General features: G+C 37.3%; 1 protein-coding gene across 4 annotated transcripts; it reads left to right on the top strand.

The window, feature by feature from the left end:
• Positions 1 to 2,190: 2,190 nt before the first annotated feature.
• On the top strand, positions 2,191 to 3,307 carry LOC147634599 (uncharacterized). 4 transcript variants are annotated; one of them, XM_086803381.1, is made up of 2 exons: positions 2,191 to 2,326; positions 2,476 to 3,307. In XM_086803381.1, exon 2 carries the CDS (start codon positions 2,482 to 2,484, stop codon positions 3,073 to 3,075), a length of 594 nt encoding a protein of 197 aa, XP_086659507.1. In that variant the 5' UTR covers positions 2,191 to 2,326; positions 2,476 to 2,481; the 3' UTR covers positions 3,076 to 3,307. The 4 variants fall into 4 exon arrangements, with proteins under 4 accessions (XP_086659507.1, XP_086659506.1, XP_086659508.1 ...); XM_086803380.1 differs by having other exon boundaries at positions 2,233 to 2,326; positions 2,458 to 3,307; XM_086803382.1 differs by having other exon boundaries at positions 2,234 to 2,326; positions 2,526 to 3,307.
• The last annotated feature ends 14,543 nt before the right edge of the window (positions 3,308 to 17,850 follow it).

Raw genomic sequence — 17,850 nt, forward strand, 5'->3', positions numbered from 1 at the left:
AGGAGAGGCCTCCTAGGCAGCACCAAGGAGAGGCCTCCTACTAGGGTCTGATGACCTAGGGGGGAGAGGGGGTTGGGGTTTTTTTTTTAACTTTTAATTCCCACCAAGAATGCAAGCAGTAGAGGGAAGCCCCCCTACATGCCTAGTGGGCATTAAAAGTTAAAACTTTCGCAGGGGTGTAGGGGGCTCTTTTCTTTTTATTTCTACTGCCCATTAGGCATGCATGGGGGCCTCCCCTTACTACCTAGGAGGCCCCAAGCCAAACCATACAAAAAAATAAATGGCAAAAACCCACAACGTGTAACCTAGGGCATTTTGGTAGCACTATCATGAGTACGTATTTCCTTACAAGTCTTCAAGGTAGTAATAATTGATTGGGATGAATTAATCAGTACAATGTTAGGTACACCTACCTCTAGACTCATGTTTCTAGGCTTATATTTGCAAGCTTACGTGTCTAGACTCATGACTCACGTCTAGGCTCATGGATCACGTGTCTAATCTCACGTCTGCAAGATCACATGTCCAGACTCACTCCTTTTTGCATGGGACTATGGACTCACAACCCAAGGGTTGGTTTGGCCTGCTTTTTGGTATTTTTGATATTTTTTTTACTTCATGGGGTGTGAAATTCAAACATTGCATGAAAAAATATGAAATGCATGAATGCAATTAATTATCCCAATTTTAATGCACATGTTTTCAGAGCTTGAAATGGATGGATGGACATAGCTGAGCCCTAGGCTAGTCCCTGGAAATGGCACTAAATATGTCCACATTGGTATGCTCTAGGAAATTGATACACTGTTAGTAATTGGTATGAACCCCAAGATCAGTAGGTCCCCTAGATTAGTACAAATGTACCAAAGTTAATGTGGCATTGAAACAAAATTTTAAATTATGAAAATGAGAAAATGGCTTAAGGGCCAAATCGCCTTAGCCTTCCCCATACTACCATCACTTCTTTACCTCAAATATCTTTCCAAGCATAAAGCTTATTGAAGCATCCTTCGTACAGGTGTAGTCACTATCACAAAGTTCCAAGCATTCACCTATATAAAATTCACAATATTTCCCTTAAATACATAATTCACCAACTTAAAGTGTAGTATTTGTGCAAAGGCTAAACAAGGATATAATAAAGCGTAGAGCTTATTGAAGCATCCTTTGTACAATTGTAGACACTATCACAAAGTTCAAGATAGCATTCACCTATATTAAATTCATAATATTTTCCTTAAATACATAAATCACCACCTAGTGCAATCTTTGTACAAAGGCTAAGCAAGGATATAAACAAGAGATTAGTTATAATATTGATCTAACAAAGGAAAAACATGATACTAGTCAGATTCCTTTATTTTTTCCTTGTATTGTGGTGGCTTGGATATATATGTTGGTGTTTACTATAAGAAACTACAACTTGTGCATGAACACAAATAATAGGAACAGGTTAGTAGGATGGGAGGTATCAACCTTAGGCTAGGTCCTTATGGTGGGAGCACCACAAGTTTGCAACCTCTTGACTTTCAAAAAACATTTTAATTGCTACCTAATATATTATACGAGCCAAAATGATGGGATAAATATTTCAAGTGAAAATGGAATAAGGTTGGTTTGTAAAGAGGTTGGTTACTAGATGTGCCATTGAACAAAAACACTTGGAGCGCATTGAAGTTAGGAGAGATGAAAGAACGCCCAATTTCAAGAAAACAAAAGGTGGCCAGTATTGTATTATTATTGACCTAAAAAATTTAAGGAAAATATGTGGTGATATTTCATGCCACATGATTCTTTATGCAAGTTTGTCATTTTTTGAATGCTTTTTCAATAAATAAATTAGAGAATCTTGACTACATGAAACGTGAGTAGCACGACCGTCCAATTTTAATAGCAAGTTATAAGGATGTTTCATCACAGAAAAAGATAAAAGCAACATTAAAATATAAAGGTGGTGGTGGAACCAATCAATGGTAATACATTTCTTGCTTGCTTTATTATAATGATTAAATCACAGATAATGATTATCGAGACTAACTAGAGAGAATAACCAATCAACGATAATAAGCTTAATACGAGGCTTGGAGAAATGCTTTATTATAATGATTAAGATAATGATTATCTAGACTAAAATTAGAGGAGAATATGTCGGTGAGAGAGCGTCAGCAGCGTCCGCCATACATGAAGCATCACAACACGTCGTGCTTAAGTTAAAAAAAATTTAAAAAAAGAAAGGATATAGATGGCTACTGTATTAGCATTAATGGAGATCTAATTTCTGCGACAACAGCTTAATTTCTTGTTGGGGTAGCTGGCTACTGCTGAGGTGAATAAGCTTCTATTGTGTGCGCAATAATTTGTGATATTTGTTGAAGCTTGCTATGGTACTGTATAACTTGGGAGATTGATATGGTTTTTACGTAAATTGAATAGCAGGTGATCAGGGACTGACTGCAGTATTGCCGCTCTGTGAAGGCAAATATGTGTGCGCACACTAATTCCGGGATTAACACCGGGATTAACAGGAAAAGGCTTTCTGCGTTGCCCATCATTCGAGTAATACAGGTAGACACTCCAAAGTTGGTGCAAACGGATGTGGCTAACTTCCGATCCACCGTCCAACACCTCACAGGCCAGGACATGACCAGACCTCGCACTAACGATCAATTCAACAAGCTTGCCTCTGATGGCCATTGCAGTAAACACAATCCTGCTTATGGCCTTTCCAAACACAAGCTTAACCGGCTTGGTGATGGCCCTTGCCCCCCACGCATGAACCCATCAGCTGATACTCATGAAAAAGCTCAAGAGCTTGGATTTGATGACACAATTGGAATGGAGTGGCTAGATATCTTCACCCTTGGAATCCTTGAAGAAGAAAAATCAAAAGAATTAGAAGAAGAAGAAGAAGAAGAAGATATCATTCAAGAAGAAGAAGAAGCAGATATCATTCAAGATTTTTTTTCTGCAACACAATTTCCTGACATTGTTATGTTTCCTCCTCCATTAATTCAAATTGATGACAACATGCTTGCTGATTGTATGGAGATTGATGATGCCTTCCAACAACATTAATATAGTTGGAGAGCCAAGTTATGCTTAAGCTACGCATGTCATGTATGAATTCCTTGTTGCGCATACTCCTGTGCTCATTTGTGAGAGTGGGGGATGGAAGGTGTTTCTTTGTTCATTATTGACATCTTCTTACTAGATTGTGTGGGCAATTATCATAATCTTCTAAGATGTGGTAGAAGGTGCCCCCTGTAATTTCGACCTTCCAAGATTTTTTATTCCTTCTTGTATTTAATGGTCCTATAAATTGTGTCTTTTTCTCTATTATGGGGCACATTTGTCTGTTGAACATGATGTGAACAATGTTATGCACCTTAATTATTTGCTAAAGCCCAACAAATTTAGCTTTGATAGTAGCTAAGATGTGTGTGTGTGGGGGGGGGGAGGAGAATGTGGATGCTTGCATGCATGCATGGGGCACTTTGTGTGTGTATATGCATGTGCATAAATATATAAAGGTAGGGGTGTGTGTGTGTGTGTGTGTGTGGTGAATGTGGATGCTTGCATGCATGCACATGTGTCCATGCATGCAAGCATGGGGCACTTTGTGTGTGTATATGCATATGCATAAATATATAAAGGGAGGGGTGTGTGTGTGTATTTTTCCCTATGTGTGCTTTTTATATACATTTAATAACATATCCACAGCCACGAACAAAAAGTTTGAGAACCCAAACAATCTTGATAAATGAAGTGTTTAACATGATTACACAATAATAATATTGTATACAATAATCATGTCATGAATTAAAGGAGACTGTGTCTCAAAAAGTGAAACATGTGTCATAAAGCTTAAACTGCAAGACATTTGAGAGGCTAGATCCTGTTACCTGCATCCATCCAAACAGACAACCAGATCGTTAGCCTGTATGTGTATTACAGGTGTCCTAAGACCTACCACATGTTATAGATGTCACCCAAAGAACCTCATATTTAAGTTATAGTTGGGTCAATTAATCTATTTCTAATTTTTAGGTTAAACTTTAGCAGTTAGTCCGATGTGTGTCTGTAAATTTCTAAATTAAAACCAGCTTTTTATCATAACTAGTACAGATAACCCAACCAATATATATGTAGTGATGTATTTCACCAAATCATGTATCTTGTAAACATCCTCTAATCGGAGAATGTAAAACAAATAGATTGCAGAATAGTCCCCATAGTGGGTAAACTAATAGACCTTGCATGTTATGACATGGCTTAATAGAACAAACTTACATGTATTATCTATTATGTTGATTCTAGTAACCTAATGAAGGTTCATCTTATTAGTCTTTAGCCAGCAAAAAACATCATCAAAATTAAAAGGCAAATGGAGTGAATCTTTATACTAGGCTATAGAATCAGGGCCAGGATTTAGGGCAAAAAAAAAACCCGAAATAGGGGGAGACCTTGGAAGACCCTTCTAGTAGATGCCACCATTAGTAAACAGATGATTAGAATGCAGCCAAGCCTTCAGAGGATCAAGTGACTCGTAATCAACACCGTGTAAATGAATGTAGATATTCTGAAGAGATAGATGCCTATTCAGTACCATACTAGATCTTAGCAATAGACCCAACCTTTATGTACCAGGTCTAATATGCTTGTCAATGGCACCTCATGATCATCTAGCCAAAGAACTCATTAGAATATTCCCTAGCCCGTATAGTTATCAAATCATTGAAAGCAAATGTGTAAACCCCCGAACACCTCATAAATGGGTTCAGCAATTAGAGAGAATTATCCAAGTGCCGGGACTGCAATCAATAGAGCTATAGAATTTAGTCAACAAATTGTCAAAGGTGGAGACAAAGTAACTCCCTCATGGGGAAGTCAAAATCTTCAATACAGGGTTCAGATTCTTTATTATTAGAGAGAGATTTTAAAACCCAAAGGGAATTCCTTATGAGCTGAAAACTATTAACTCAGCAGAATCAGATTATATACTAGGATGTAGATCTCAAAAGCCAGCTTAATTCACAGTTTGAGATTAGCACAGTACAGCCTATCTAACTCATCCCCATCAGATAGTAGTAGCCAGATCTTTAAAGTTCAAATGTTTATTTTATATTCATTAATTCATTGCCCCATGTGCCAAAATGCCAGACAACCATCCAAAGCCCTCAATAGAGGTTACCCGGTCCGCAAAAATGTGATTTTTTATTATCTAATCTGTATGTGTGGATGTCGTATCCAAAAAAGTTAAGAGCTGAATTGGGTATGTCAATCAGTTTGTAGTATCTAGTTATAGGACAGACCATGTAGTATCTAGTTATAAGACAGACCATGTGTCTATACCAAAATACTCAAATATGCTGTGAAGTTTCCAAATACACGGGAAAAAATTCCAGATTTCAAAACAAAAAGACACATACAGTAAGTCCAAACAAATTGCAGAAATGCATGTCTTCAGAATATCATAAAGTTCCATTAATAGCAGATGTTAAAAATCCAAGCAAATTACAGAAATGCATGTCTTCAGAATACCGTAAAGTTCTATTATAATAGATGTTAAAAATCCTTTGCATGACATGCATGTGCATTATAAGGGCTAACAACCGCAATATTCAGATAAGCAAGAACTTAATCTATTACCAGAGTCTATATGGGGCATGCAACAGCAAGATGTGTATACCCTAGAATAATAGTGCATTAGTACCCAATAATCCTTCAGAAGGGATTCAAGAATCATTATCCCATGAAATAAGAAACCGTCCTTGGTAGCTAAGAGAGTGCAACAAACCCATGGAATAGTTGTGAGTACTTGAGAGGATGAGCTCCCAACCAAAGCAAGCATGATTGACATTGCCAAAAAGACCTATGATACACTACACAGGCTAAGCGAGTTTGTGTAACTCACCCGTATGATGTTCTTTTTATAATCAAGGCTGAGCAGAGGATGCTAGCTACGACCGCCATGAGCCTTCATGAAGAATCTTTGTGAGATTCTGTGCAGAGCGACCTTCCGCATGCAGCTAAAGGTAACCAGTGCGATTATGCCCATTTATGGTGATAAGCCAAAAGTTATAAGGCCTAATTTAAAGCCATTGATAACAGTTATCCCAAAGAAAATATATCTTAAGTCAGTTATGTTAAATAGACTACATGAGTGTGTGTGTGTGTGTGTGTGTGCGCGTGCGCTCAGGGGGGTCTAATAAATATGTAAGCGTACCACATGGGTTCAACAAAAGGGATTTTTAAAATCCCCCTTTTTACACATTTTTTACATACAGAAGGGTACCATTTAAAGGGGGTATTCATAGGTTGAATAAAAAAAGGGTGTATTGTATTCATGAAAAATTCACAGATAAGGGATTTTTAAAGTAGGCCTTGAATGCACGTGATACAGAGGGTTTACATATAGTGAACCCCCCGAGTGTGTGCGTGTGTGTGTGCCCACCCATATCCAGGCACCATACTCACAAATACTGAGGCAATAGGCCCCATGAGTATGGGCCTACTGCCTCAATAAATTGATAAGTAGAGATGGGTTGAATTTAACCCCAAGCCATTAGTTGGCGAGCCAAACTATCAACAACATTCCTAAGAACCTCAACTTTTATGAAGCCATTGTTATAAAACTTATTGATCAGTTTAGAAACATCCTCAAAGGAAAAAAAAAAGGGGTTATCCGAAGAGTACATTTCCAGGTGAAAAGGCGCTAGAATGGTGTTTAAGGCTTGAGTAAAGGGACGATTACTTTTCCTCTTTACAAATTTTGAAGGTATAATCGGTACTTTTTCCCATTTCCAAGTATATCCTGTAACAAATTCACTAATGAAAGGGATTATAAGAGAAATTTCAATATTCACATAGTTAGTCTTGGTGACAAAGAAGGTTTCCTCAATGTTTAACCCATTTATCCAGGTAGGTTCGATTGAAATAAGGTCAATTGGGTAAATTTCTATGGAGGACTGAAGCAAACTCAGGACAATTAAGATTAAGGATATCATCCATATATCCAAAAGAGTGTTTAATGCTTTCTAGCATTGTTTTATGTGTGCTATCCACATGAGAAGAAAAAAAACAATATTTGAAATAAGCAAAATAGATATTACACATAACCCGGGAGCAAGAAAATCCCATGGGAATACCCTTCATTTGTTTAAACGCTTGAGTGCCCAGTTGAACGAAATTGTGATTAAAAAGCCAAAAAAGAAAATGTTGAATATCTCCTCCATCCATTGTCATTAGAAATCTAGCTGATGGTTTTTTAACCCATCGCACATTACCATGACTTAGAGAAACTTTAGATAATCCATCCAACTTCCTTTTTTAAACGCCATATTACATACCTTGTAAAGTATGTTCATAAGGTCGGTTTCCCTAATCAATGGGGTATTTTCATAGAACTGTGTGATGTCTAGATTTTGGAAGCTTTAGAATTACCTCACTTGAGTTTCTTGTGATCCAAAAAGGGTTAGATCCAAAAAGGGTTAGAATGGTACCTAAAAAAACTTTAAGTTCTCGTGGCTTCATCCCATAGATCATATGAAAGTCACAAAGAACCAAGTTAAGAACATTAGTGAGTGATGATTGAAGTAATTTCTATGAAGATACTATTAGAAGCATTAGAAATCCATATGAATCTGTTCTTATGGATTTTAAAAGTAGGGACAAGCATTAGTAATCTAATATTAAGAAATTCAATATTCATTCTCCCAAGTTCTTCTTGTATACCATTGGTAATCTAGAAAGGATTGTCTAAAAGCCCATTGAATTCTTCTTTTGATAACCATTCCCTCCCTGCCTCATAAGCAAGATGTTTACAAATGATGACATCAAAGACAGCAAACGCATCATTCGAGAGGATGGTTGTTAGCACACTATCTAGCCCTCCTCACAGTCATCATACCCATGAACCAAATAAAAACCAAATGGTATTCAAAGTGTAAATGTCATGACATCAAAGACAATAAACACATTGTTCGAGAGGATGGTTGTTAGCACACTATCTAACCCTCCTCACACTCATCATAGCCATGAACCAAATAAAAACCAAATGGAATTCAAAGTGTACATGTCATGACATCAAAGACAGCAAACGCATAATTCGAGATAATGGAGAGGATGGTTGTTAGCACACTATCTAACCCTCCTCACACTCATCATCTACATAAAATCACAATGCTTGATGACGTGCTCGTGTCATCCTTTCATACTTCTTATCAGCAACCATTCTTTGAGCTATAGCCTCTGCATAAGAGGGCAATGCACTACAATGACAACAAAAGCACACATGTGTCAATAATACAAAGCATGCATTGAATCCTACAAGGTTAAGGATATATGTTTGTTAATTCCATTTCAGCTCATCAACCAAAAAGAGAGTGATAGAAATGACATGGTGAATTCAAATATAAAATTAAGTGCTGATGTCCAAACTACTTGTGCCAAGGACAAGTCAAATACCCAAAACATCAAGATAAAAATAGTCATCCATTGCCACATACACTGAACAAGGAACACTCCATACGATAGAGATAAAGACACAAAGAGGAACAATGGGAATGTCAGTGTAGTAGAAAGGCTCCACACCAAATGTAGCAAAAGGAGAAAAAGTAGTCAAAAAGGGACTGTTATACCTCACTAGTCATCATAGGGGTTCACCCCTACACGAGCATCGATCTCATCCTCTAAGTGCTCATCCACTATCATCCTCGAAGAAGAGCCTGCACCCATGTACAGATCTACGTAGCTAGAGATGATGGCATCATCTAAGTCCAATGAAACACATGATCTCCCTAAACGAAGGTTGTGCCACACCCTAACTCCAAGGAAACACTCGTGGATGACAAAGCAGCTCCAAGAAGGATGACAAAAATGTATGGCTCATCTCTAGCCTACCTTGAAGCTCCAATCCTCCACTACTGAAAGTGTGCTCAATCAATACTACTAGCAAGTAATGTATAACACATGAGTCCATGGCTTCCATTCACAAAGCCTCAAACAATAGTCTCCTTGCTAGAGTGAAAGTGGGTGGAAACACCTCTTTTGTGAACTAGGTACATCATAGAAGTCCAAAACTATGTTTTCATTCAGGAAACATTTATAAACTCAAAAATGGAACAGAATCCAGTTACATAACACCATAGAAATAGTGACGCAACTGACACAGGGAATTAAAAGAGAAAATCACATTACCTCTGTCATGCTGCCCTCTTGTTCAATGTAATCATATGCCAAGTGATGGAAGACCACAATCCATCGCCAAATCTCCAAGTCATAACTCGTTGAGTAGCGCTCAATCCACACCCCATTCTATCTCCTGCATAAACCTCTTGACTAAGTTGGATCCTACAACAGGTAATTGGCGAAACACAAAATTGATTTCAAGGAAAGCTCTAACCTGCCATGTAGGACACCACCACCAACCAATCACTATCAAAAAGAGTAGTTGCCAAAGATAGACTATAACAGACATGGTCCTCTGTAAACACATCCCATGGAGGCCTCTATGCACTCCCATGGAGACACCCTCCAAATGGGAGGTCCAAAAAAACAAAGTCTCCTACCCATGGGACCTGCTTACCTTTCCTAGTGTGCACACAACTCATGGGGTTCTTATTCAATGTGAAGAACTCGTGGATGCAAGTGTACATGTGATCTCTCTAACCACTAGCAAAATCCTTGCCAATCACAATATAGTTCCCATGAACAGCCATGCACGGAGAGACAATCAAAGCATATAGTGTGCTCCCTCAAAAAAACAAACGAAATGGGAAGCTTCAAAGTAGATGCAGATGATGACAAAGGGTCTGCACCAAAGCACAAAACAAAGAAAATCCATCACACAAACACCACGATGCAATGCTCACTAGATTTACTAAAGGAGGAAGCCACCCACTCACCAGTGTATGAGCCAACTCATCCTCTTTGGTGGGCAAGTCACTCAGAGGTGGATACATATGGCACAATTTGAAGGGAAGCCTCCATTGCAATTTGAGTCTCATCAACTTGCTCTTCCCCCTCCCCCTCCCCCCCCCACTTCATCCATCCCACTGCCATCTCTAGAAGCCTCTTTCAACTCATCAATAGTCGGAGGACTAACTTTATCCATTATTTCTTTGTTTCTTTCCTTGAGCAACACTCGATTGCTCTTTCTTCTTGCTGTTTTTGTTTTTGTTTCCTACCAATTTTTCTCTCCATCTAGTGAACTCAAAATAAAAAACACCACTCAATCATGCATGCATGGAGAACATGTATCCTACCTTCTGCATCAAAATAGCTACAACATAAGAATTTCAAAGCAACTCCATAGAAAAAAACAAGTCATGACAAAACAATTCACATTATTGGCCATCACTTGACCATGGCATGGGCATAGAAGTGGTTGTATGCATATTAAATATTAACATCATATACTCGTAGAAGTGATTAACATGCATAGAAGTGAATGTGGCTCGGCTTTGGCATTCACCTTGGTGGACCTAAAAAATTCATGGCTTGGTTATGGCCACTACCATTGGGAAGACACGGGCTGCTTCCCAACAGTAGTGGCCTTTACTAACACATTGCTTGGCCATTGCTTTGTTCTCTTACTTAATTATGGCCTAATTCACTTTTAATACAAGGCTTTTAACCCATAAAAAGGTGCAGCCATGTGATCGGTTTCTCATGGCATAACACTTCACCTACAAAAAAACTCTTTGTGAAGTGAATGTTGAAAAAATAAGATGATTATGATAATTTGGCTACCCACATATACATGCACCAATGCTACTTGTTGGTTTGTTTTACTATTATCTCAACGACGGCAAGGTCAATGACTTGTCACATTATCATTGCCACAAATCATTGGTACTCGTTGGTTTGTTTTATTGTTATCTCAGCCAAGTCCACGACTACTACCAGATCATCATTTCCACATGGTAGTGTCTTATGGCACTTGCGTCTACCCACAAGCCTCTACATGCTATCCTCTATGAACCACATGCTAATAATATCACACTTTTCAATGATGAGTTGAGAGAGGGATGATGATGAGTACAAGAAGAGTATCATTCATGATTCACTAGCTAGATGCTATGAGGTGCACACCTATCAAGGGAGGCCAAGTGTTGAAGTAATTATTCTCTTTCTACATGGCCAACACATGGCTTGGCCATGGCCACTACCGTTGGGAAGTAGCCCGCATTGACGTGGGCTGCTTCTCAATGGTTGTGGCCATGGCCAAGCCCAATATGCCATGCTTGTCATTTGGCCCAAAAGGAAATTGCCTTGATTGCTTGCAATGGTGAGTTTATGGGAGCTTTAGACATACTTCAAGCAAAGCTTAGCCAAGGAGTTAATGTTGAAGCTCAAACTCTGTTCAAGGGCTTGCTAGATGTCCTACATGCAAATCCGTACCACAAGGTGTTGGGTGGTCCTCGAGGCTCTCAACATAAAGTTGGATGCAAGGTCATTTCTAGGCTCTTGCAAATTTGTTCACAAATAGGAGGCATTGATGACATGATCAAAGTCATCGACATTCTAGAAAATAAGAGCTACGGCAAAATAACTTCACAACTTTAAGCAAAAATAACTCCACAACTTCAAGCAAAAATAACTCCACAACTTCAAGCAAAAATAACTCTAGCAACTTCATGATTTGTCATGATTTTCAGACATAAGGCACCATACTATTGACATAACCTCACAACAATAACAAAAAAAGGGGGCTAGAAGTGGCCCGTGCCGACGTGGGCCGCTTCTAACCCCCTTTTTAAAAAAAATTGAAGGCCAAAATTTTTAAAAAGGTTTGTCGAAGTAGCGTTGCATGATTTTAACGACTTCAAATTAACGTTGCCGGAAGCCTACTGTAGTAGTTACGGATCAAATAGCCACAAGACTGGACGAATGTATAATAATTAACACCCTTGGAGACTTTTGTGTGGTAGGTACTGTTTACAAAGTACTGTGAGCCTGTGGTCATAGCGTCTCGTCTTCTTATCACATGCTCTTTGAGTTGAATTCAAAGGCCAGCGGCGCTTACCTGGGTGTTTAGTTGGCAAAGCCGGATGACTTTCCTGGCACCTTAATTCTTATGAAGTGCCTTCTCTTCTATATATTGAACCAAAGAAGAAGTTCATAGCCATTCGTTAACTGCGGCACAAAGATGAAGTTGCAACCATCTCTAATATAATTATTGATGGGCTTCATGTGAAGTATTGCACCATATTCTTGCCTTCATCTTTAATGTGTGAGATTAATTATTAATTTGCAATAGCTTTAGATCATCAATTCTTTTGCATACAACTTTAGATCATCAATTATTTTGCAACAACGATTCGAGGACTTTTATTGGCATTTCCACTTTCTCACTGTTGGTCCACTCTACCTAAGACTTAGATCAATGGTGGCAAAGAAGTAAAGCCAAACATTTGATTCATCCATGGCAAAGAAGTAAGGTGCCAGCCAAGGGGAGTAATAGGTGATTCAAAGAGAATAACAATTTGCAAAAAATACCTTTTTGGAGAGATCGAATGTCTTCTTTGGAGGAGAGAGTGCCAAGCCACTTCAACCTTTGGAGGAGAGAGTTTCTTGAGAAAGGAAGCAGTAAGAGGAAGATGAAGTGAGAAAGAGATAGGAAATGTAGGTTCGTCATAACTCTTGGGCGGTCGGGTAGTGTCATCATAACTCTTGGCTGGTAGTGTCAACATAACTTTTGGGTGACCAGGTACGAAGCTGTCACACTCATTCTTGGGAGTTTTAGAGCGTTATTGCTTGCCAGATTCTGTATATTTGGGGCACATTCTCGTTATAGTAATTGGATCATCTTTAAATACTACAAAAAAAATGCCTGCTTGATAAAGTTATTTAAATATTTTAGATTTGAATATTTTTCTATTGTGTTATTATAATTTAATTATACATAAATAATGTGAAAGCATAAATGTATAAATATAATTATACATATATATTGAGTATATTAATTTAATGTAAATACATATTTATAAGGTTTATATATTGAACAAACATAATACCTATTAATTGAATATACAAATAAATAATTAATACATTGATATTATATTTTTTAATATCTAATAGATGTGGTTATCTAATATAAAATATTATCTTTATTGAAAATTGCCATTATAAAATCTTTATTGTCGCATGCCTTGAAAATCAAGAATTGATTACACTAAAATAGTGTATCTTGTGAGCTCAGGGATACACACTATATATTGGTGTACATGCATTTTCTTGCTCACGTATACACAGCATGTCACCATTTTCTTTCCTATTCTTGGCTTCTCCCCTACTCTTTTGACATTTTCAATGGCTAGGTGTGTGACCATCTATGGTCCAAAGGTGGGAACAAAGCTTGTTATACGTTTAAGCCAAAGATATAATGAGATATCTTTGTCAGAAATAGAAGAACACTGTTGTGCTCTCTAGCAAGAGGTACACTCTACACCCAATAACTTTGGGTGCAGAAAGTATTAAGATTTTGGAAAATGTTAAATGTTGTTGTGCTAGAATGTGGTTATGCTAAACCTGAGTTCAGGGGTTTTATGGCTAATGAGGCCGGTGCAAATTAGATTGCAGTGCGATTTATTTATTTTTGTGGGAAGCATAACTAGAAAAAGAACGATCATGTGCTTTTCATTGGAAGCAGATCACAGTGAATCATACAAAAAAGTGTATTAGACCACCTTTCCATGAGGAGCCATCAACACAAATCAACAAAATAATATTTTTATTAGTAAATATTAAAATTTACTTAAAAAATATCAAAAATTACAATAAAAAGAGAAATTAACAACAATTAACTAGAGATTACTCTGATACCACTGTTAAAACCCTAAGATCTCTCTAGATAATTGCAATAAAAAGAGAAATTAACAATTAACTAGAGATTGCTCTGATATCACTGTTAAAACCCTAAAAACTGTCTAGATAATTGTTATGCATAAACATGCATAAATCAGGCATAAACTCAACCACCCGCACCCTCGACCCAAGGGATGCACACATGAATAATAATGAAATACATCATACCTCTACCTTGATGTCCCATACCATCAAGAGGTATAACTCCAATCCAATAGCATGTAGCTATAGTGTGAAATGGTAGGTGAGTAGATATGAACCTCTACACAGAAGAGAGCATAACATAGCCTTGGCCTCACAAGCCCAAGCCTCCAAGCCTCCCTTGATTGTGCCCCATGCCCCTATTATATAGGAGGGCCCTCAAGTGACTCTTGACTCTCCATTTCTCATGTGTGACCCTTGGATGCCTGACCCTAACCTTAACCCTTAAGGTTAGTCCTAACCCATGCTCCACTAGAGCTTGTTCCCATGCTCCCATGCTCACAAGCCTAATATGGATTAGCCTCCTAGTATATGCACACATAATGTGCATATAACAGAAACCGTGAGAGCTCTCATTGCTATGGCTGGAGCAAAGGGTTGGTCTTTACATCAGATGAATGTAAAGAATGCCTTCTTGCATGGGGATTTGCAAGAAGAAGTATACATGATGCAACCACCAGGTTATGACAGTGATACATACCTAGATTTTGTGTGCACGTTACACAAAGCCTTGTATGACTTGAAGTAGGCACCTAGATACACTCTGCAACATAGCCATTGAAAGGTCAATAGCAGTAGTCTCATATAAAGGCAATTGCTTCTTATAACCAACAACTGCTCTCATGCTAGAGTGCTTGTTTTCAGTGGTCGGCAAGAAAGTACCATCTTTGTCTTGTGCCAAAAACCAAGAACTCCAATGCATTGCATGCACTTCCCACCATGCAAGCCATGTTTCCATCGACGACAACTCACCCTCCCAGAACATATCCATTTCTCCACCACTGCTGTAGCATGTTTAAAATTTACCGCCACAACATTCGAGCTGGCATTCTTCCACTTTCTACACAAGACCTTGTACGTGGATCGTTAATATGGCGATTGGAACGTGTGTTACTACTATTCAATGGATGAATCGAAGTTGTAAGGAAATTTCGTGAGCTATTTTTTTCTATTTTTTATGGTTTAAAATAAGCATTAATGGAAATTTTTACAAAACTACCACATATTTTATTGTGGATATTTTTGGTAGAATGGATTTCCAAAAATTTTAGAATTTTTAAGAAATTTTTCCTAATTTTTAAGAAAAATTTTGAGCATTTTTATGGTTAAAATATATTTTTTATACATTTTTGCGAGTTTTTCTGATTTTTTCGTCATGGGTATACGATCAAATTTCTACCGATTTTCTGCTGAAATGCAGTAGGGGACAGCATGTTGATGCATTGAATGCTCTCCCGTGTGCGTGGAACCCTCTTCGTCTCTCAATTCTGAATTTTCCTTCTATTTTCCTCTCGCGTGTAAACACCTCTTAAAAAAGCATATTTTTTATTAATGTTAATCATAATTAGGATTAATTATGATTAAAGAGATTAATTAAAAGTAAAACTCTCTGATTAGATGAGAGAGAAGAGATGGGGTGGTGAGAGAGGAGTTGATTTGGAGAAGAAGGAGAGAGGACAGTGGAGAGGGAGACCTCCTCTATCTCTCTCCCACACTATTGTGCACGCTGGGGGGGTGTTCACTGCGGGCGGCGAAAAACATATCCACCCCGCCCGCGCCCCCCCCCCCCCCCCCAAAAAAAACTTGACTATATAAGCTTTAAAGCTTATTAAGTTTTTTTTTTAAAAAAATATTTTTTAAAAAAATGAGTTTAAAATCCAATTAAAAAAAAGCTTTTGAAATCTATTCAAAAAAGCTTGGAAAAAAGCTTGAAAAAGATGAGAAAATATGAGAATTGAGAAAAAAAAATCTCTAGAATTTTTTAAAATTTTTTTCTTGGAATCTCTTGGCTTTCGGCATTCCCGGGAAACCTTTTGGCTTTTCGAATTCCGGAAAATCTTTTGACCTTTTGGATTCCAGAAACTTTTGACCTTTCACATTCCGATTTTTTTTTTGTCTTTTCATTTTCCCGAAAGTGTTGGCTTTCCGTATTCTGGGAAAACCATTGGGATTCCGAAATTTTTTAACCATTCGTATTCTAATGCGGTCGGCGTAAATTAAAATTTTTAAAAAATCCCTAAAAATTAGACAAAGTTATTTTAAATTTTTGGAAAATGTGGGGTTGGTGTTTGGCATGTGGTGTGTCCATTCGGGCACCCGTGACCATTCAAATTTCTTTAAAATATATTTTTTTATCAAAAAAATTAAAAAATCTATAAAAATTTTAAATTTTCATTGGATTTGAGAATTGTCGGGCGGAATTGGAAATTTCGTAAACGATGGGATTCTCATGAGAAATTAGGAATTTTCTAGAGATTATTTTTAGAAAACTTGGAAATTGGTATTTTTAAAATATCAATGGTATTTTGGCAAATCTAATTGCTATTTTTTTTTTTGAAAAAATATAGGTTTAGAATGCCATAAGATAGGTTTGGTGGAATTCAAAATTATAGTATTTTGAGGCCCTATAAAATTAGGAAAAATTAGGAAAAACTAGGAAAAGATCATGATAATTTTTTTTCTTGAGAATTTAATATTTTTGAGGATTATTTAGTGTTGAAGTATGTGATCACGTGTTGGCATTAGATAGATGCGAGTTATTCGCATATTATTAATATGATTATAGCTCATATTAGTAGATATTTTTGTTTGGATTAATTCTAAATGATGTCTTCATGATTTTTTACCATTGTTTAGCCATTCTTTTTGGACACAATCCTTAATTTTTTCAATAATGGCTAGAATCTGTGTTCAAAGTGTGTCACACCTTTGACACTTGTACATGATAATTTATTTTGCACTTGTTTAAGTGTGGTCTATGCTTAATTTCTTAAGCCTAAGATAAATTCTATCATGGGTTAATTGATTGGGTTGTTTTGGTGGATTTATTGGATGTTTTCCAAGTTTTATATGGACTCATCAGGTTCTGCCTGGATCACTTGTGTCTAGGGGTTTTTTTTTATGAGTACTACACACGTGTTTCACTTTCTTACTTTGGAGTTTTGCTTGAACGACACCACATTCATATACTCCAGTTTGATGAGTTGGCCACCAATTTTAATGCTTCTTTTGGCATGATTAATGTCCATTAGATGGTATGCATTGATTTTTTATGATTAACTATGGTTTTCATGGATTTGAGGAGCTTCTATACTTTTATTCATGGTTTTATAAGGATCTTTTGGTCTTTTGGATAATATCATGTGCTTTGAAGGTAGCATTTGCCTTCGTTTTTTGCACGTAATTTTGGACTATGTTCCTTGTACTCTTATACAAATTCCAACTCGGATACCTAGTTTTGCTTATGTATCTAGGTGAATTATTTTTCTACCCTAGCTTTATTGTGTTATTGGGTAGTTATCATTAGAAAGGCGCCAATAATTCAAAATTCTTTCCTAATGATGTACTCGATAAGGGTTATTCCTTGATGTGGTCTCAGGTATATAGAGACAGGCTTTACTATGTGAAAGTCTAGGATAAGGCCATCTTATTCCTTTTATACAGGACAATGCGTTTTTACATTGCAATGGGGCCTTCATGGAATTAGAATGCACTAAGTGACATGGGAGGCATGAATCAATATTTGGCTCATGTGTTTTACATGCCTATGTAAGAGGAATACATGTGTTTTGATTGATACTTTTGGAGCCATATGGTGTTGTGGAAGACATTCGACATGAGGGGTTATGATATTGAGCATGAGTTCATGCTAAAAGCATTTGTAAGTGATTCCATCCCTTCACTCTGGATTGTAAACCACTCTCACACACATTGTATTCACTTTGATTCATAGAATCTAGCATGTTTGTGAGGGTACCCTTGGCATTGGTGGAGAGGCCA

The sequence above is a fragment of the Cibotium barometz genome, chromosome 10, assembly GCF_041138505.1.
Source record: "Cibotium barometz isolate CiBa-2024 chromosome 10, ASM4113850v1, whole genome shotgun sequence".
Taxonomy (NCBI): Eukaryota; Viridiplantae; Streptophyta; class Polypodiopsida; order Cyatheales; family Cibotiaceae; genus Cibotium; species Cibotium barometz.